General features: G+C 43.5%; 1 protein-coding gene across 4 annotated transcripts in view; it reads left to right on the top strand.

Moving 5' to 3' along the window:
- OGDH (oxoglutarate dehydrogenase) overlaps positions 1–21020 on the top strand; it is a 92341-nt gene that overhangs the window by 11278 nt on the left and 60043 nt on the right. For all 4 annotated transcript variants that reach the window (XM_069462380.1, XM_069462381.1, XM_069462377.1 and 1 more), the window contains exon 2: positions 8463–8711. In XM_069462380.1, the coding sequence (XP_069318481.1) occupies positions 8490–8711 (222 nt within the window). In that variant the 5' untranslated portion in view covers positions 8463–8489. The remainder of the gene's footprint in view (positions 1–8462; positions 8712–21020) is intronic.

Here is a 21020-nt window from a genome sequence, read left to right as displayed (position 1 = left end):
ATAAGGAAATTATATGTACCCATGTATTTGTTCTTTCTGTTATTTCTTTCTTCATTGATGTTCCAAGATTCCTTCGTTTATCATTCCCTTTCTGTTTAAAGAACTCTCTTTAGCTATTCATTTAGGGTAAATCTTCTGGCTACACATTCTGTTAGTTTTTCTTCATCGGAGAATATCTTGATTCCCCTTTCATTACTGAAGGATATCATTGCTAGATATATGATTCTGGGTTAACACTTCCTTTCCTTTGGCACTTGAAAAATGAAAAATGTTATGCCAATTCCTTCTGGCCTCCATAATTTCTGATGATGTTGTTCAAGTGTTTTGTGTTTTTTTTTTTTTTGTTGTTTTGTTTTTCTTGTATATAATGCATCATTTCTCTCTGGCTCCAGCCCTCAAGGTTTTTTCTTTGTTTATTATGTGCCTTAGTGTGCATTTGTTTGGGTTTATTCTGCTTGGGTTTAGTTTCTTGAATCTGTAAGTTCTGTCTTTTGCCAAATTTGGGAAATATTCAGCTGTTATTTCTTTGAATACTTTTTCAGCCCTTCCCTCTATCATCTTCTGGGATGCTGATGTCATGAATATTAGATTTTTTTGTTATAGTTCCATATTTCCCTAAGGCTTTGTTCATTTTTTTTCAGTCTGTTTTCCAGACTGGGTAGTTTCTTTTGTTCTATCTTCAAGTTCACTGATTTCCTCTGTCCCCTCCTTTATTTTATTTGACCCATCCATCAAGTTTTTTATTTTGGTTATTGCATTTTTCAGTTCTGAAATTTATTTTGTTCTTTCTGTCTTCTCTTTCTTTGCTGAAACTTTTTATTTTTCATTTGTTTCAGGCCTGTTCATGGTTGTTCATGGAAGCATTTTGATTATGGCTCTTTTGGAATACTCATCAGATAACTCTAACATCTGTATCATTTTGGTCTTAGTGTCTATAAATTGTCTTACTTTCTTTGGGATCATCCTGGTTCTTGATGTGAGGAGTGATCTTTGACAGCAACCAGGGTGTTATGTTATGAGACTCTTGATCTTATTTAAGTCTCTAAGCAGAGCAGAGCAGCCTTACTCTGACTGCTGCTGCCTCATTGTTCCTGGGAGGGGCTCCTTGTTACCACTTCATGGACATAAGAGCTCCCCATTAGGCGTTGGTGATAGGCCTGGGAAGGGAGGGGTGCTGCCTCTTTACTGCTGGGTGGGGTTGGAATCCAGCCTCCTGACCTGGTCTCCACTGACATTGTTGTGGAGGAGGAGGGTGGGGAGGGCTTGTTATCATCAGGTGGGGATGAAAGTCCATAGTGTCTACTCTGACATCACCTGAATGGAGTGAGGGTGGGGCCGCAGTGTTTTCTGTGGAGTTTGGCTACACTAGAGCAATTATTTAAAAGTTTTCCATCTTACTGCCTTTTTCCTGGTTCTTTAGCTAGGGAGAGCAAGCTTTTGTTGCGGCTTTTTCTACACCTGCTGGCATTTCTAGGTTGCAGGCTTCTCTGATACCTAGTCTGGGACATACTAAGCAAAAAGGAAACTGAGAATTCATGCTCGTTCTTTGGGTCTTGAGGTCCCTAGCCAGTCTGCTTCCTTCTATCCACCTTTCAGAGTCACCTTCTGTTTTGTTTTAAATGTAATATCTCATGTTTTTAGCTAAATTTAGCAAGAACCAGAAGTCCTATATGTGCTTTAATAGCATGTTGACGAATTGGCTTGCTTTCCATGAAGATTTAATAATTTACACTCTATCAACACCTTTAAAAAGTGCCTGTTTACCTACACCCTCACCAGTCAACCGGTTCATACCAGTGCAGTCATGGCCACCTGTGATGCTGTGGGGCCACATCTAGGAAAGGAGCAAAACAGTCTTCAGACTTGTATACTGAAGCTTACTCAGGGATCTGACCTGAGAGGTGTTAGTCTCCCCCTATGGTGAAGGCCCACGATTCAAGAGCTAAGTGGGCTTCTGTGCTAAATGATGGAGACAGCCTACTAATGTTTCAGAAGTTAACAGTGACTGCTACTCCAAATTAGCTTAATGTTTAGATTTGTCTTGGGAACTTGAACTTTTTAGAGATATCACTAGTTGACCTTTTTTTTTCCTGATAAATTATAATTCTTTAGTCATTACAAAATACCTTTAGGTTTGCAAAATGCTTTCATATTTGTTTTGTAATTATAGAAAGACATTATGAAGGAATTAGGAGTAATTGCTGTCTCCACTTTGTGGTCCAAGAGACTGAGCACAGATCAAGTGGTATGCTTAAGTTTCACACAGTGAGTTGGTGTCACACTCTTATCAACACCTCTGTGCCTGCAGGCTCAACAGTTGTTTTAATCTAGCAATGACAAAGTACCTTTGCAGATTAAAAGTAATCCTCACTACCTCTCTATCCCTCAGCTTATGTTTAATGAGGTGTCATCAGTGAAAGATGTTAAATTCTTTGAGATTCTCAGCCAATAAAGGAGAATTGATACCTGTACTCTCTCTACATATATTCTTTGTATTACTGCTAAAACTAAAATAATTGCAGGCATGAAATAACAGCCATAGGTATATAGCAAGCAGCAAGCATTGTGTTCTTGATTCATCATGAGCCCAAAACCGAAAACAAAAAGAAAATGGAAAATATTTTCAAAGTGAGGTGTCCTTTAAAATGTTTGCCAGCCAACACACATGAGTAATGATCACTTAATGATGCATGCCTTTTTCCCCTCAAAGACTTGCCGAGAAACTGCACAGGCTATTTTGGCCTGTTAATTATCCCTCTGCTTAGCCTGTGTTGTGTTGATAGGCGTCAGTAGTCAGTTTATTTCCCTCATTCTGTTTGTGAGGACTTAGAGGTGGCCCTGGGGTAGGGTGTTTCCTGCCCCACTGGGGAAATTCTAGGCACAGACCTCAAAGGTTTCATATTTCAGACAAAATCATACTTAACTATATCATTTCCTAAGGGCAGGGTATTTAACACTGGAAAACAAATTTTCCTTTGGTTTTTACTTTTTTTTCTTTTTACGTCTTGATTTTTTCCAAATGCCTAGGTTTATTCTTCCATCTTAAAATTAATGGTTACAACTGTGTCATTTTGTGTATTTTATTGATAATGATGGACTCACTTTATTTTCTCTTAAACATAATTTTTTAAAAAACAACTTTATTGAGATATAATCCACCCATTTAAATTATACAGCTGCCTGTCAGGGTAAACTGCTCATAAAAAATATATATAAATATATATATATATATATAGAGAGAGAGATATGAAAGAAATAAATTATACAGCTGAATGTTTTTCAGTATATTAGAGTGTTTAAAGTCATCAGCACAATCTAGTTTTAGAGCATTTTCATCCCTTCCACCCCTAAAGAAACCCCCACATCCATTAAGAGTCACTCTTCATCTCTCCTCTTACCCTTCCCCAGCCCCAGGCAACCACTGATCCACTCTGTCTGTATAGATTTGCCTATTCTGGACTGTAATATTTTATATATATGTATCTCCATGGTTTCGTGTTCATAACTCCCATAGTCCTTATTATTTCCTAAACAACAAAAACAGTAAGCATTATCTTTTATTAAAATATTAACATTTGTCCTTTTGTCGTTAGTTCCTGAAGCAGCTTTGGAACAGTATCAGGGTGAAGGTAACAGAGTCTTATAATGTTGGGACACTTCAGGTCTTACAGGTGGGCCTCCTCCCCTCCTTTCACCTCCTCCTTTTTCTCCCCAAGGCAGACCATAGAAACTAAAAATAGGCTCAGGTCTTCCTCCACCTTTGTGTCTTGGAGCTGGCAATAAAGAGATTATCTGACCTCGTCTGATTATAGGTCACAGGACCCCCATCTCAGGGGTGGTGACTCATACCGGGGAGGAAGGAATGCTTCAGAGAGGCCAGGAAGAATCTGAACTGACAGGCCTTGCTAGGTTTCCCCACTCAATCTGTTGATATTAGATCATACCCTTTTTGTCTAATCACATTTCTACATGGTTGTTCATGCTTCAGTCATGCTTATCCAATGGAGTCTCCGTAAAAGGCCCAAGAGGACAGGGTACAGAGAGCTGGGTAGCTTGGGCATGTGGAGGTTCCTGGAGGGTGGTATGTGTGGGAAGGACACCTACACTATCTCCAGGTAGACAGTGTCAGAATTGAATTGGAGGATACCAGCTGCTGTCTTCTGAAGAATTGATTGCTTATTGGTGGGGAGGAATACTCCCGTGTTTGGTTACAAAAGTCTTCTGTATTGATTATTATGATGTTAGAGCAGAGGAAAAACAGTTTTGTTTTTTCCACATGAGGACATTTCATATATATGGAATCATAATATGGGTCTTTTACGTCTGACTTCTTTCACAGAGCATGTTTTCTAGGTTCATCCATGTTGTAGCATGTGTCAGTACTTCATTTGTCTTTATTGCAGAATACTATTACATTGTATGACTATACCAAATTTTGTTTATCCATTTATCAGTTGATGGACATTTAGGTTGTTCCTGTTTTTTCGCTTTTATGAATGATGCTGCTGTGAACATTTGTGTACATTTTTGTGTGGACATATGTTTTATTTCTCTTGGTTATGTACCTAGGAGTAGAATTGATGGATCACATGGTAACTCTGTGTTTACCCCTTTGAGTAACTGCCAGACTGTTTTCCAAAGTGGCTGCACCATTTTACATTCATACCAGAAAATGTATGAGGGTTCCAAATTCTCCATGTCTTTGTCAACACTTGTTATTTTCTTTTCTTTTCTTTTTTTTTTTTTTTTTTGAGACAGAGTCTCACTCTGTTGCCCAGGCTAGCGTGAGTGCCATGGCGTCAGCCTAGCTCACAGCAACCTCAAACTCCTGGGCTCAAGCAATCCTCCTGCCTCAGCCTCCTGAGTAGCTGGGACTACAGGCATGCGCTACCATGCCCGGCTAATTTTTTCTATATATATATTTAGCTGTCTATATAATTTCTTTCTATTTTTAGTAGAGATGGGGTCTCGCTCTTGCTCAGGCTGAACACTTGTTATTTTCTTTTTGATTGCATGTAGTGAATATGAAGAGGTATCTCCTTTTGCTTTTGATTTGTGTTTCCCTAATGACTAAAGATGTTGAGCATCTTTTTATGTGTTTATTGGCTGTTTGTATATCTTCTTTGGAGAAATGTCTGTTCATATCCTTTGCCTATTTTTTGATTGGGTTGTGTTTTTATTATTGAGTTATGAGTTCTTTATACTGTATACAAGTTCTTTATCAGATAAATGACTTGTGGATATTTTCTCCCATTCTGTATCTTCTCTTAATGAGTCCTTAGAGGCATAAAAGTTTTTATTTTGATGAGATCTTATGTATGTTTTTTTCTTTTGTGGCTTGTACTTTTGATATCATAACAAAGAATCCACCATTGTTTGAACCATGGTCACAAAGATTTACTTTATTATAACTTGGAAGTTATAAAACCTCTAAGTGTGTCTTATAGCTTGAACTTTTTGATTTTTGAGATAGATTCTCTGTTGCTAGGGCTGGAGTGCAGTGGCACCATCATAGCTCACTGCAGCTTTGAGCTCCTAGACTCAGGCGATCCCCCTGCCTAAGCTTCTCGAGTAGCTAGGATTACAGGTGCATGTTATCATGCCTGGCTAATTTTTTTTTTTTTTTTTTTTTTTTTAAGAGACAGGGTCTTGCTCTGTTGCCCAGGCTGGTCTTGAACTCCTGGGCTCAAGCGATCCTCCCACTTCAGTCTCCCAAAGTTGCTGGGATTACAAGTGTGAGCCACTGTGCCCTGTGAGTTCTTACATTTAGGTCTTTAATCCATTTTGAGTTAATTTTTGTATATGATTGTACAGTAGGAGTCTGACTTCATTCTTTTGCACATAGAACTCTGGTGTCCTAGCACCATCAATTGAAGAGATTATTCTTTCCCCACTGAATGAACTTGGCACCTTTGTCAAATAGAAATATTCTTTTAAGCCAAAAATCAAAACACTTGGAGTTTTTGAACAGCCCAAAGCTTTCATGAAAAGTATTTGAACAATTGAATGTCTCTACCAAATGATGTGTTATTCTTAAAGTTCACTTAATATCAGTTAAAGAACTCTAGAATTGAATTTCAAGACCTAATGTTGACTGGCCAACAACCTTCTTTCAGGAGAGAAAGGTTAAGGATGGGCTTTTTACCGAAGTGCAAATGTAAGTTAGTGTCAGCTCTGTGGGTCCGTCAGAGTGTGAACAGCAGACAGCTGTCCTGGCCATTCCTGGGCGCAGGGGGATGTGGAGCCATCTGCTGAAGGGCAGCTTTTCTGATGAGTCATCTTAAGGGAAGTTTAGAAATCTCTAGCTTTGCTGGTAACTGTGTTGGGCAGCACTAAACTATTTGTTAGATTCAGTGGCTGCAGATAACTCAGCATCGTGATTTACTAAATAGTATCATATTAAAAGGACCACTTTGGGAAGAACAGATGAAATGGGCATTTTATGGTTGTTAGTGCAGTGCCTATTAATCGGGCTATTGCAGCAACTGAACAATAATAGTTAATGAACGTGCTGCTGTTGTATTCTAGGAGAAAAATCCAACTCAGATTCAGTTGGGTGTTTCATGCTGCCTAGATAATGCCATCAGAGGGAAAAAGTGAGTGTTTTCCTTTGGACCTGTGTAATAAAAAATTAACATCAAATGCAGCAGTGGTGTTATTTTTGCCATCAGTGTTAGAGCTCTTTGCCTTAAATTTATTAGTAGAAAAATTTGGAGTATAGATGAAAGTGAGAAGAACTACTAAATTAACTTAAAACTTGATTTCTAAAATAAAACCCAGGGGTTAAGATTGCATTCCGTAGTTACATCTAGAACTTATTGCTTGTTCCCCTTAATTTGCAAGTTTTTGTTAGTTGTTTAGTTTGTTTTTAAAGAATCTGTTCTGCTTTTTTTCCCCTTTTTCTGACCTATCTTTTCTTGGTGGAGCAGGACAGAAAGGAATGCAGGACACTCTGACCCCTCCCTCTCTGTCACTCTTTCTTAGGCATATTCTGTACATATTTGGACCAAGAGGAAGGTTCTAATGCACAATATAGAAGATACTTTTATGTTACATTTATTTCTGGGTAATTCACTGCATGTTTCAGAGCTTGGACTTTCTTCAGGTAGTTGTGGACGTGGGGCATAATTCCAGCTTTACAACCACGACACTTGCTTTGAGGCACATTCATTATCAAGTAAGCATCAGGCCAGCAAGCAGCTTTTTTTCACAGGCAGTGTCCTTGTGAAACTTTACTCCTTGTGCCATCAGGGAGATCGGCTTGGGATCTCTGCTACTAGCAGCCCTGTGACCTTGGGTGAAACAGAACAGAAACCAAGGCCATAAAGCAGAAAAGATCTACCTTACAGGGATTGCGTGGGTTAGGCACGAGTCATGTGTGGAGTAGCTCACCGTCCAGGGCACTTGGTTCACTAACACAGGCAGGTGTTACTGAACAACTGCTCCAGGTGCTCTTCTTTTCAATCTCTGTGGAACCCATGTACTCTCTTGTTCTGACTTGGCTCCCCGTGGCTCATAAAAGGGGGATGAGTGCCAGAGGTGGTGGGCAGGACCCTGGACGAGGCCCCTCCCTAGCTTTTCCTCACTCTTCCTTCCTCGCACCAGAAGGTTCTGGCTCTTCCCATCTCTCTGTTTCTCCTGTGGGTCCTTCCACATGCAGTACCTCCTCTTCCTTCCTTCACATCCACGGAAATGCCCCCACCCAGAAGGAGCCCGTCCTCCCAGGGGGTTTGTTGGCATGTTCTGTGCCTCTCAAGCACTCAGTGCTTTCTCTGTAATATTTTTTTATATTTGTTTCTCCTCTGCTCAAGGGTAAATTATTTTAGGGTAAACAAGATATTTTTCTAATTCTCTGTATTTTCTAGAATACCGTGAGTACAGCAAATGCTCAGTAATTTCTGGATTGATTAGACAATGATTTTCTCATTCTGTAGTTAATCTTATTCCTAAATTAATCCTTTTTGCTTTTTGTAATTGCTTTATATGATGTATACAAATACAACATCAGATGTCTATAATTGTCTTACCCCTTAAACTAGATTTTTTTAAAAATTTCTTTGTAGAGATGGGGTAGAGACTCAGGCTGGTTTCAAGCTTCTGGCCTTAAGCGATCTTTCCACCTCGGCCTCCCAAAGTGCTAGGATTAAAGGGGTGAGCCCCCACTTCCAGCCTTGATTTGAACATTTAAGTGAAGATGGTAACATCTGCCACTGTGCACCAGCCTTCCCTGGGCTAGCGCAGGCATCCTGTCAGTTTGACATAGTCATGGCTCTGTCAGGCTCTCAGGCACATGAACTAGTGGCACCTAGCAGGTAGCACAGTGTTGCAGATGCATTTACAGACTAGAATCTTTCTCTTCAACCATAGGAGTTGGGCAAGTTTTTTTTTTTTTTTTTTTCTAATAGCCTTATCTCCTAAAATGCTCTTTTTAAAAGACTTTTCTTTCTTGTTTTTTTGTACAGGCAGTCGTGAAAGACTTAAGGACAAAAATGTTTCATTTAAGGACTTGCGCTGCTAAATTGAGGCCGTTGACGGCTTCCCAGACTGTTAAGACATTTTCACAAAACAGACCGGCAGCAGCTAGGACATTTCAACAGATTCGGTGCTATTCTGCACCAGTTGCTGCCGAACCCTTTCTGAGTGGGACTAGTTCGAACTATGTGGAGGAGATGTACTGTGCTTGGCTGGAAAACCCCAAAAGTGTACATAAGGTAAGGCTCGCAGGGCCGTGGGTCCACCTCATGTTGGTGTGTTGGTCTATGCTGACTGGCTGCCAGGTAAGTGCGTGCAACCTGAGGAGTCGGCAAGCAGGCAGGCAGCTGGAGTCCTGCACCAAACACCAAGTCACCTGCATCAGACCCAGGGTGGCCCCAGCAGAAACCACAGTCATCTTGCTTGGTGTCCAGCAACATTCACAGTGCTTAACCCCGCAAGGACGTGAAGAAGCACATGCATGACCCTCCAGGATCTACCCAAGGGCTGCTTCAGGATGAAGCCTCTGAAGAAAGAAAGAACAAACATGCATGGAAAAGAGAAGAGCTCAGGAAGCTCCTGCATCCCAACTGTCCCAAGCAGACACTTTTTATATTTGACATGCTTTGAAGTCACCTCATGTAACTTCTGTATAAATGGCTGTCTAGATCATTATGTTCTTGTTTTTCTCCTGTTTCTTTTGAATTTCTCTGTGCTACCTCTAAGGGTTCTTTCTAACCTTTTCTCCATATGTTTGATGATATAAGCCATGCCTATTGATGGAATTTCTTTATTCTGTTTTTGGCCAATGAATATGTATAGGTTTTGATAACTATTTCTTAATTTTCAGGGCAGGCAACCAACCTAATGCAGGAGTTGGGAAGGCAGTATAGGACAGTAAAAAGAGGGTAGATCCCTAACTTCCTGTGCCTTATCTGTAGGATTGTTGGGAGAATTAAATGAGATGATATGGGTAGGGTGCTCAGCCAACATTGCTTATCCTCCTTGTCAGTTTGGCCTTTTTCCTACTCTTGAATCTTGGGGTCTTATCACCAAAAGGCAGTTTGCTTCCCTTAGGCTTCTGTGAATAAGCTTTCCCTTCAAGTGTTAGTGACATTTAAGAATGGATACATACCTGTGACTGCTGGGCCTCCAGGTCCCATTTTATCAGGAATGCCACCTTTCGGTCTCAGCCTCCTTGCTCAGCAGTGGAAGGGTATCTAGCCCAGCCCTTCCATTTCCATGACAGTCTCGGAGCTGCTTTGCCTCTTGAGCCAGCTGAGACCTGGTTTCCTGTAAGAGATCTTGTGGTTTATTTTTCTAGTCTGTAAACAGATTGCCCAGAAAGAAGTGCTATGTGAAAATGGCCCCTGCTTTTGTTGTGTTGCATGTTTCTGAAGACTGTGGCTGCAGATTATTTCTGTAATAAAACTTAGCGCAGCGTTTCAGAATCAAGAGCTGTCATCTGTGCCCAGGCCTGTTCCTTTGCGTGCCTTTTCTCTAACATAACCTTTTTGTGGAACCAACCAAGTTATTTTAAGTTATGTTTGCATTAGGAGACAATAGCTTCTGAATGAAAATGCCTTGTGTATGAACAGTGAAGACCTGGACTCAGGGCTGCTTGTGAAGGTTTGGTCCTATGAATGGTTTGTAGGTAAGAGGTGCACACCATGAGCTGTGTGGCCACAGTGCTGTGGCCACTGATCTGACACCATCATAGCTGCTCCTGCTGGAAGCTTTTGAAGAGCATTTTTGTGGAGGCATGGTGGCTTTGTGTTTTTATCCCTGTTTCTGTTGCCAGTAATCTTCAGGGAGCACGGCATGGGAATCACACACATGCTCTGCCCTCCCGGCTGGTAGAGGGGAGGGGGCAGGATGGCTAAATCAATGGATGTCCCTTCCAGCAATCCTGGTTGTCACCCCTCCTCTGCCATCCCAGATGGTGAGGTGGGTCTTCTTCAAGTTGGATTAAGCCCAATACATGGTGTGTGCATATTTTTCAAGGGAGATGATCTATAACTTGTGTCAGATTTTCAAAGGCATCTGTGACTCACAAAAGCTTAGCATCCACAGTCTTGGAGATAGTTCACTTTATTTGTGCTCTTGTTTTAGAACACATAATTTAGGTAGAGGTAATAAAATTAGAAGTGCTGTAAGATTTAGATAGATAATCTCTCTTATCTCTAATTTAAACATCAGAAATGTCCTGAGGTCAGATTCTGTAGTCGTTTTCAAAGAGCTTACAGGGGCTGCAAGAACCAAACTTTTCATATCCAGAAGAAATGGAACAAACTCAGCCTCTCTCCCTCATGCCCTTCTACACTGCTTTCCTATGATAATTTTTAAACTTTTTATTATAAATACTTTTTATTAATATTACTGTATTATTATTATTTCAAGCATGCATAACAGTAGAGAGAAGAGTAGAAAATGAACCTCACGAGGAGACCCATCACCAATTTCAATAGCTGTCCACATTTTACCAATTTCTGAAAAAAATCTATTCCCTGCCCCACTTGTTTTTTTGTTTGTTGGTTGGTTTGTTGGTTTGTTTTGGGTTGGGGTGGGCCACTGGAATATTTTAAGGCATATTATAGACCTGTGTTAATTCTGGCATTAATGCATTGGTGTGACTGATGAGGAAATGTTTTCATAATCACACTTAACAAAATTAACAGGCTAATTCTGTAATACAATGTAATTCTCAGTCTATATTCAAATATTTGCAATTGTTTTAAAGCTGCCTTTTTACATTTGGTTTATATATATATATATATATATATATATATAATATACATATGTATGTTTTTGTTTTTTTAATTTGAGGCAGGGTCTCTCTCTGTCACCCAGGCTAGAGTGCGGTGGCTTGATCATAGCTCACTGCAACCTCAAACCCCTGGACTCAAGTGATCTTCCTGCCTCAGCCTCCTGAGTAGCTGGGACTATAGGCATGCACTACCACGCTGTGCTAATTTTTCTATTTTTTGTAGAGTTGGGATCCTGCTTTGTTGCCCAGGCTGGTCCCAAACTCCTGGGCTCAAGCAGTCCTCCCGCCTAGGCCTCCCATAGTGTTAGGATTATGGGCACGAGCCACCGCACCTGGCCCCATTATATATTCTAAATAGAAGTCACTTATCAGATATCTGATAGTCTTTTAGATTATACTATAATTCTTTTAAATGAGACTTACGAGGTAAATTTTTATTCTCCTTGGAGACCTCCTTGTAGGTATGTGGGGTAGTTCAGAGAGTGATCTGTTGCCCAACAATTTCTATGTAGAAGGCCAAGCCCAAGAAAAAATGCTGTGAAGAACCTGTAAGGAGCATTTTAAGACTTGAAAAATAAAGCCAGAGGAGAGAACTCTAATTTGTCCATTCCCTATTAAGTTTTCTCTTTTCCTTATTTGTAGGAGTTATTTTTGTAGGGATATTGAGCCATTGTCTTAGATATGTAGCAGATATTTTCAGTTTATTTAGTTATCTTTGTTTTATAGTTTTTACTATACTGTTTTACATTTTTGTGTAGTCAGTATTGTCAATCTTTTTCTTTAAAAGGATTCTGGGTTGTAGTTTGGGATGTCTTAAATTATAGGCGTTCTAGAAACTGATGTAGTAGTTCCCTGGCTAGAGTGACATGCCTGGTATTATATTTTACCCTGTAGTGTTCATTGTTTCAGATAGTGATGCTTCCCTCTCTACCTTGAAAAATACATTATGGTCTTCAAATTTCTTCATTTAATTTTCTTTTCTTTTCTTTTCTTTTCTTTTTTTTTTTTGAGACAGAGTCTTGCTCTGTCACCTGGGCTCTAGAGTATAGTAGTGTCATGATAGCTTACTGCAGCCTCAAACTCCTGAGCATAAGTGATCCTCTTGCCTCAGTGTCCCAAGTAGCTGGGACTACATGTGCACACCACGATGCCCAGCTAATTTTTCTATTTTTACTAGAGACGGAGTCTCACTCTTGCTCAGGCTGGTCTTGAACTCCTGGCCTCAAGTGATCCTCCTTGGTCTCCCAAAGTGCTGTGATTACAGGCGTGAGCCACTATGCCCGGCTGGTTTATACTTTATAGTTACTTGTTATATCTATATTTTAAAAGGAAACTTTTATTTTTAAAATGTTTAATTGTGAGAATTATATTTGTGGTAAAGTATTTGAGCAAATCAGAGCTGCAAGTCCCTTTTTTACCCCAAGCGCATTCCCCAGAGCAGTATCCAGTTAACAGGCCGGCTTGGGGTCTGCCTCTACACTGGGCCCATCCATCCCTCTTGTCCATTTTGTCCCTGAATTTGGTCTTCTAGACTTTTGTCTTGGTTCTGGTCTGTCATGTGTGCTCCTCACTGATCTGTCTTAGGAGCCTTTGGCAGTGGCCTGTACTGTCAGCATGTGAAGCCCTCCTCATTAGCAGCTCAGCACTTTGGGGTCATGTCGAATGGTAACATTTTAATTTATGTTTTAAAAACACAATCAAAACTAAATTATCCTTGTTAATATTTAAGACAAACAGGTAATTGAGACCTGCTAAGCCCCTGTCAATCTGGATGTTGGTCTCATTTTGTTTTGTAGGGACAGGTGCCCACCCACAACTGTAGCATGGTATCTAGTTCCTCTGAAGCATCCACCAGGTTCTGTCCGTGCTGCGAAGGATGCAGGGTTTGGTCCTGAGGGGGCGCATGGAGCTGGGGCATATTCTCCTCCTCCACTCAGTGCCTCTAGCACCTGCCATGGGGTGGCTGTTGCTGGCTCTGCTTTCCTTCTGGGCCTGCCTGGCTGCTCAGCTTTCCCAGAGCTTGCCCTGTACCTCAGGGCTCTTCCTCTGCCCTGTGCCTTCCTCTGTGCCTTCTTGTTTGACCTCTGCTCACTTCCTAAAGCCTGCCTTCCTGTTCTTGTTAACTGATGTCCATTTCTTGTTGGTCTTTTCTTGTGACTTTCACATGTCAGCTCCTAAAGTGTGCACACAGTCGCTGTAGGAGGGAGGGCCTCTGCGGCGGATTCAGGGTACAGGTGCAGGCTATCAGCCTCACCACTGAGTCTGGCCTCACTTCTCTTCGGCCCAGATCATTCTGCTTCTTCCTTCCGTGCTCAGGAAATGTGCTGATATTTTCCGTGAGTGAACCAGCCAAGTGGAGGAAAAGCACAGACACACATACTGTCCCATTATGGGGCAACCTGGTCCTTTTCACTCTGCAGTATTGAAACTGCCTTGGTTGCACCTTCAAAAATCATGATATGCCAGTTCTGTCCTGGCCTGGGGCTCCTCTTGGGGCAGGAGCCCTGCTCCAAGTTACCCTCCCGGCCATTGAGTGCCGGCTGCAGTGCAGGGGCTTCTCATAGGGAGTACGTGGAGGTCTGATGTGCTCACGTGACAAGGAACAGCTGTATTAAAAAATCTGCAGAACTCTTCAGTGTTGCTCAAGTGATTTATTTCCTGGAGGAATTCAAAAGGCAAAATTTTAGGTAATGACAGTTTGGTGTTTGGAATACATTTTGAATATTTTATTTTATGTAGTTGATTTATGAGTGACTTATCAAAAAATACATTCAGTTATCCCTTGTTATCCCTGGGAGATTGGTTCCAGGACACCTCTTGGATGCTGAAGTCCTCGGATGCTCAAGTCCCTTATATAAAATGGAGTAGTATTTTGCATATAACCCATGTACATACTGTCTTTAAATCAACCCTAGGTTAATTATACCTAATACAATGTAAATGCTATGTAAATAGTTGTTATACTGTGTTGTTTAATGACAGAAAAAAAGGTTGTATGTTTCAGTACGGATAAAAAATTTTTTTTCATGTATTTTTAATGCATGGTTGAATCCACGGATACAGAACCCATGGATAAGGACAGCTGACTGTATACCTAAAGTGCATGGTCTACTTAACAGGGATCAGGGATCAGGGCTTTGAAGTTATCCCTCGATGACCATCAGCTTCCTATGTCAGGAGCAAATCTCAGTATTGTGGCTTTTTGTGTTGAATCAGCTAAACCAGCTGAGCGTACCTTTCCCAACTTTAGCAGTGTTTTACTCTTAAGGGTTTTGTGTTTATGGTTTAGTTAGGGAAATAAAATTAACTCCTTTGAAAACAACAGGAAACACGAAGCAGTGCCTTCACTAGTATGGCATTTTGCAGTTCTCGACAGCTTTGTGCAAGAGGAAAAACAGTCCTGCCCTGTCATCCTTAGGATGACTAGATAAGCTGAGTGTCAGACTATGGAAAGAACCCATTGAGCTTCTGATGAGCAGTACATTATGCTGAGCTGTGAAGAGTAGGAAGGGGCCTGGCCAGGGAAGGTGTCTGGTCTTAGGCAAGAGCAGACAACGAGGGGCCCCTTGGGGGCTCATGGTGCTCAGTAGGGTGACAGCAGGGTGATGGGGGAGGAACTCTGGGCCAGAAGCCAAAGGCAGCAAGAAAAGACCAAAAGTTTATGTTGTGAAGTAAATGGAGAGGCTCCAAGATCAAGCCAAGGGGCATTCATTTGTTTTGTTATCTGCTGTGGGAGTGTGGACCCCCCCTCAGCAGGTAGGAGGAGAACGAGTTTGGGGGAGTTTGGGAACGGGGTGGAGGAGTCAGGGTCCCAAGAGCAGGAGAGGCTAAGGATAGTGTGGCAGGCACACGCACTAACTGAAGCTGGTGGAAGGACAGAGGCCTACTCTAAATGAGGATCTCAGCCTCTTTTGGAGCAAGGTATTTTCAACGATTATCCTTTTGTATTGTATTTTAAACAAAAGTAATTTCTTTCTTCAATGTCAGCCATTAAACGAAGGGAGAGAGAGATCAAAAAAACCTTCACAGGAAAGTAGACACCAAGAGTGAAAAAGGAGAGAATTGTTTTAGCCAGTTCCATCCTGGAGCACAAATAGCCAGGAACACTTGCCCCAGGGCTGCCTCTTTTTCCTTTGAGGAAATGAAAGAGCCACACCTTGCAAGTCAAAGGGGTGGCTTAGCTTCCACAAGATCTGAAGCTGGGTGGCAGGGAGGAGGTTACTAAAGGGTTAGTGCCAGTTTTTTAAATGAACATCATGTTGCAAAAACCGTGTAGCAGCTGCTTTGCATAGCTGGGCTGACGTTCCCCTAAGTAGGGCTGCACAGTTACTGCCTTGGAGGACAGAGGGTATTGATACTTGGCCGCAGGTGAGGCCCCAACCAGATGAGCACAGGTAACCACAGATGACCACCCTGGTTCTTCCCAGCCCCCCTGGCTAGTTGTGATTCTGAGAGCCGATGAGGTGTGCCATCAGGTGCGGATCTGGGCACAGTGCTAAGTGCTCTCATTCTCTGTCTCTCCCCCTTTTTTGGAGGGGGTGAGGTAGAGATGAGTCTCACTATATGGCCCCGGCTGGTCTCAGAATTCCAAGGCTCTCAAGTTATCCTCCTGCCTCGGCCTTCCAAAGTGTTGGGATTACAGGCATGAACCACTGTAACCAGCCAAGTGCTCTCATTTTCTGAAGAATGTCAAAAAGACTGTGTAAGGGAATAGTCTCAGGCATCTTGGATATAATCTTTTCATGCAGTAAAAGTCAGGTTTCTCTGAGCATTTGTGTAACAAACCACCCCAAAACTTGGCAACTTAAAACAGTACCAGTGTAGCATTTCTCATGATTCTGGGCGTTGGCTGGGGCTCCCCTACTGGCTCTTGCAGTGGGCTCCCATGCAACCGAGGCTTGGACCAGGCTGAAGGCCATGGAGTCTTCTGACATATCTGGCAGTTGGTGCTGGCTGTTTGCTGGGCCCTGCCATCCTCCCGTAGGCCAGTGATTCCTGCACAAGACCTCAGGTTATCTCCAGACAGGGAAAAGAGAGGCTGTGGGGCCTTGGAGGTCTAAGGCCAGTCCACAAGCTGCCACCCCTACCCATTATGTTAGTCAGAGCAAGGTACTGGGTGTGGGGGACACAGACAGCCATATGGGAAGGGGAGATCATGTGGCCACTGGATGATCCACCATAGTCCTTTCCATAATGATCTGATAGAGCGGCCACCTTTGGTCTAGTGCACAGTCCCAGCACATATCATTCTAGTATCAGCAGGTTCCATAGGGCAGAGCTGAGGCAACTTTTCTTTGCTAATCTTGGGTGTGTTTTTGATGTTTTATTTACACACCCATACAAAGAGAAGATAGTAGAGATTGGTTTTGTTGGTGGTGGTTTATTTTTTTTTTGAAACAGGGTCTCATTCTGTTACCCAGGCTAGAGTATAGTGGCATCACCACAGCTCACTACAACCTCAAACTCCTGGGCTCAAGCAGTCCTCCTGCCTCAGCCTCCCAAGTAGCTGAGCTGAGAGTATAGGCATGCACCACCATGCCCAGCTAATTATTCTTTGTTTCTTTGTTTCTTTCTTTTTTTTTGTAGAGATGGGTCTCACTCTTGCTCAGGCTGGTCTCAGACTCCTCAAGCGATCCTCTTACCTCAGTCTCCCAAAGTGCTAGGTTTATAGGCATGAGCCACTGCACCCAACCAAGATAGTTAGACTTTTTAGAAAGATTCTCTCTCCTGTGGTGACTAAAGCATTGCTGTAATGGAGCATGTATTCATATGGTTTAACTGAGGAATATCTAAATAGAACTCCATTCTCCCATCCACGTACTAACTAGGCCCGACCCTGCTTAGCTTCTCAGATCAGACAAGATCAGGTGTGTTCAGGGTGGTATGGCCGTAGACAGAAGCCCATTCTTAACTGGCTTCAGTATAAACAGTTTGTGGTACAAGTCAGCAGGTCTGGATCTCAGTGCACCATTGTGATTTTGCCTTAAGGGCAGAATGGTGGTGGGCCGTGCTCTGGCCTGGGCGTGGTTGGCGTGAGGCCAGTGTGGATGGAGGGTCCAGAATCCAGCTCTACCATCCTGTGCGCTCTCTCTTTGGAGACTTTTCTTAGCCCAACAGCAAGAATTGTTTGCTGAAGGCTCTGGAGGTGGGCAGTCCATTCACAGGTTTCCCCCACATGAGATGTCCTGTTTGGACGTTCAGGGCAATCATACATTTGGGTTTGAAATCTCGTTCTTGGGATTTTCAGGAAAGGATCAGACCCACAAGTTAGGACAGTTTCATGGGCAGCATTGGAAGGGGTGGTAGAGGCTGTGCAGGCTGGCCCTGCCTTGTGCGCAGTCATTCAGCTGCATACTGGGGCTGGGAAGGGGAGATCTGCCCCTCAAAGTAGCGCCAGGCACCCTCAGGGCAGGGTGGTCACAGGGTGCCTGAGATGCTCAGGGAGTGGCTGCCTTGTCCTCCGTTTGGCTGTGTTAGAATGTGAGCCGAAAGAAGAGCCATGCATTGGTGTTCCTGGGTCACTCATAGCCCTGTGGTTCACATTTATAGCAATTAAAAAGTATTTTTAGTGTCAGAACTGAATAATCACGGTTGCATAGATAATGCTGTGCATGGTCATTAACTTATCAGCTGTGTGGCCTTGGAGCCTGGGTGCAGCTCCGTGCTGTGAGGAGACCAGAGCTGGTCCCGCCCACTCCCTGGATTAGTGTCTGCTCTACAAGTCCTTGGCCCGCACTCAACAGAGACAAGGTGGGGCTAATGAGGTGACCAAGAGTGGCCATGTTTATGGGCTGGGCTGGGCTTGTTGCCTGGCTGAGGTGGAAGGCCGGGGACAGCTGTAGAAATGGCATCTGCAAGGGGCTGTGGATTAGGGGAACTGGTCCAGTCAGTTCAGAACCACCTGCAGTCACAGAGTTTGGGAGCTAGAGTAAGCTCTGGTAACCCGATGGCTAAGGATCTTTTTGTTTTTGTTTTGGAGATGGGGTCTCACTCTGTCACCCTGGCTAGAGTGCAGTGGCGTCATCATAGGTCACTGCAACCTGGAACTCCTGGGCTCAAGAGATCCTCCCACCTCAGCCTCCTGAGTAGCTGGGATTACAGGCATGCGCCACCACACCTGGCTAATGTTTAAATTTTTTGTGGAGACAGTCTTGCTGTGTTGCCCAGGATGGTGTCAAACTTTTGGCTTCAAGCAGTCCTCCCGCCTCAGCCTACCAAAGTGCTGGGATTACAGGCCCAGTGGCTAAGTTCTGATGTCCTCTTCATGTTCCTCGCCTTCTTGAACAAATACAAGTATATGTGCACGTGCTTTTTAAATTGTAAGAAGCTGTACAGAGTCTTATTAAATAGTCTGTGCTTGAGACTTTTATAGATGAGAAAACAGGCCAGAGAGCTGAAGTGACTTCCCTGATCCTGATGTAGCCCATGGGAGGCAGACCGGGGACTTGGGGACCCAGGAGGTGACAGCAGGCAGGCCTGCTATTGCCTGTGAGAGTGGCACTCGGGGGCTGTAGAGAGCTATCCTGCATGACAGTTTGTGTCAATGACAGTTGGGAGAAGGGGTATTGGATGGCATGTTTGCTGCCCTCAGAAATAGGAAGCCCTCCTTGAAGGTTTTCTTTTGGAGACTTCACAGCCAGGGACTTTGGAGGAGCTTGGCCCTCGGGATGCTTCCTCATCTCTGCTGACTCAGCAGAATCTGCCACATTGAGCCACCAAGCATGTGGGAACAGACAAAGGCTCCTTGGTTAGGAGTCCGACATCTGTTGAGGGCAGTGCCTCTGTTGCAGTGCGGGGCAGCCCTGGACTCAGGCTTTCAGGGGTGGGACCCTGCACTTGTCAGGCTGTTCCCCCCAGGAAGGAGGCTGAATACCGTCTGGATTTAATTTGGCAAAGGTTAGTTGAGCACCTGCCACATGCAGAGCACTCAGGTGTTTCCAGCCTTTCAAGCACTTCCTCTCATTGGGAAGAAAGAGCACTGGCCACTGTGAGGGACGTGTGTTGTGGTCACATGGAAGTTTGAGAGTTTGGCTGGGCGCGGTGGCTCACGCCTGTGATCCCATCACTCTGGGACGCCGAGGCAGGAGGATCTCTTGAGCCCAGGAGTTTGGGACCATCCTGAGCAAGACTGAAACCTTGTCTCTACAAAAAATAGAAAAATTAGCCAGGTATCGTGGTGAACACCTGTAGTCCCAGCTGCTCAGGAGGCTGAGGCAGGAGGATCACTGGAGCCTGGGAGTTTGAGGTTGCTGTGAGCTATAGTGACGCCACTGCACTCTAGCCTGGGTGACAGAGCGAGACTCTGTCTCCAAAGACAAAAAAAAAAAAAAAGAAGTTTGAGTTTGTGGGGAACTGTGACTTGGAAAACGGAACTTCATTTATTACAGCTAAGTGCTTTCAATTATCTGAAATTAAAGTAGGAGTTCTAATTTCATTTCAACCAGAATGTAAAAATTGTTTACACCTGAAATCTGGCATATTTTGGTTTAAGTCATCTCAGTAATAAGTTACCTAAACACACACAAGCTCCCTGATTTCGAGCGACCCTCCTTCTCTTGCCATTTGGTGGCAAACAGTGGCCACTATACTGGTCAGGTCCTTTCTCTCCTCCCTAATCTCTTGTGTTCCTTCCATCTGCCCTCAGCCTGGTCCCAGCCCACCTGTCCCATCTGGCTTCTTACCTTCTGCACATTCTGCATGTGGCCATGTCATGGGTCCCAGTGCATGGTAGGTGGGTTGCGGCTTGGTGCTCCCACTGTCTGTTCCCTTCTGCCAAAATGCCTTCTCTTCCTCAGGTCCCACCCGCCCTTCATGGCTCAGACCACAGGTCCCTTCCTTGAAGCATCCTCACTCCGTATTCCACCCCACATGTCTTATTTTTTCATTTCTCAGCACTTGTATCCACTCTGTGAATTTATATGTTTATTTGTCTTATCCTTCTTGGAGAGTGAAAAGCTCATTTTAGTCATTTTCCTATTCACAGACCTTATAGCACACTGTGTATTTTAATAGGTATTTGTTGAATTGACCCAGAATTGCATTTTTTTAAAAATCATATTCATTTTTTCACATGATATAATATATCCTGCACATATCTGAGTCTCTTTTAGTAAAAATGGTTATGTGTGGTAAGAACTTTCCTGGAATCCCATGGCCCCTTGCTGGGCGCAGAACTTGGCTTTCTGGGAGTAGGGACCTTCCCACATCCCTCCTCTGGTCTGGCCTAGGACCCCTCACTCCTTGAGGTTCACCTTTTTTGTTTTTGAGACATGGTCTTGCTCTGTCACCTGGGCTAGAGTGCAGTGGTGTCATCATAGCTCACTGCAACCTCTAACTCCTGGGCCCCAGCCATCCTCCTGCCTCAGCCTCCCGAGTAGCTGGGACTACAGGTGTGAGCCACCATGCCCAGCTAATTTTTTCTAGTTTTTGTAGAGATGGGGGGGGGTGTCTCACTCTTGCTTAGGCTGGTCTTGAACTCCTGACCTCAAGCAATCCTCCTGCCTCGGCCTCCCAGAGTGCTAGCATTACAGGTGTGAGCCATCACGCCCAGAGGCTCACCTTTTCTGCCAGCCTCCTGCCCCTTGAACGTCATTTGCAGCCATGCCCACCGACTTTAACAATTTAAGCTTTTTCCTTTTACCACTGACATCATCTCTGGTGGTCAAAGAATTGACTTCATTCAAGGCAAGGCAAGGGAACAGGTGTTCTCCTTACATCATCAGTTGTGCAACAGATGCCAATTAAGAGGTTGAAAAGGCGGATGACTCTAACAGTGGGCTGG

Source organism: Eulemur rufifrons, chromosome 29 (assembly GCF_041146395.1).
Source record: "Eulemur rufifrons isolate Redbay chromosome 29, OSU_ERuf_1, whole genome shotgun sequence".
NCBI lineage: Eukaryota > Metazoa > Chordata > Mammalia > Primates > Lemuridae > Eulemur > Eulemur rufifrons.
This window is presented reverse-complemented; position numbering and strand designations above follow the sequence as displayed.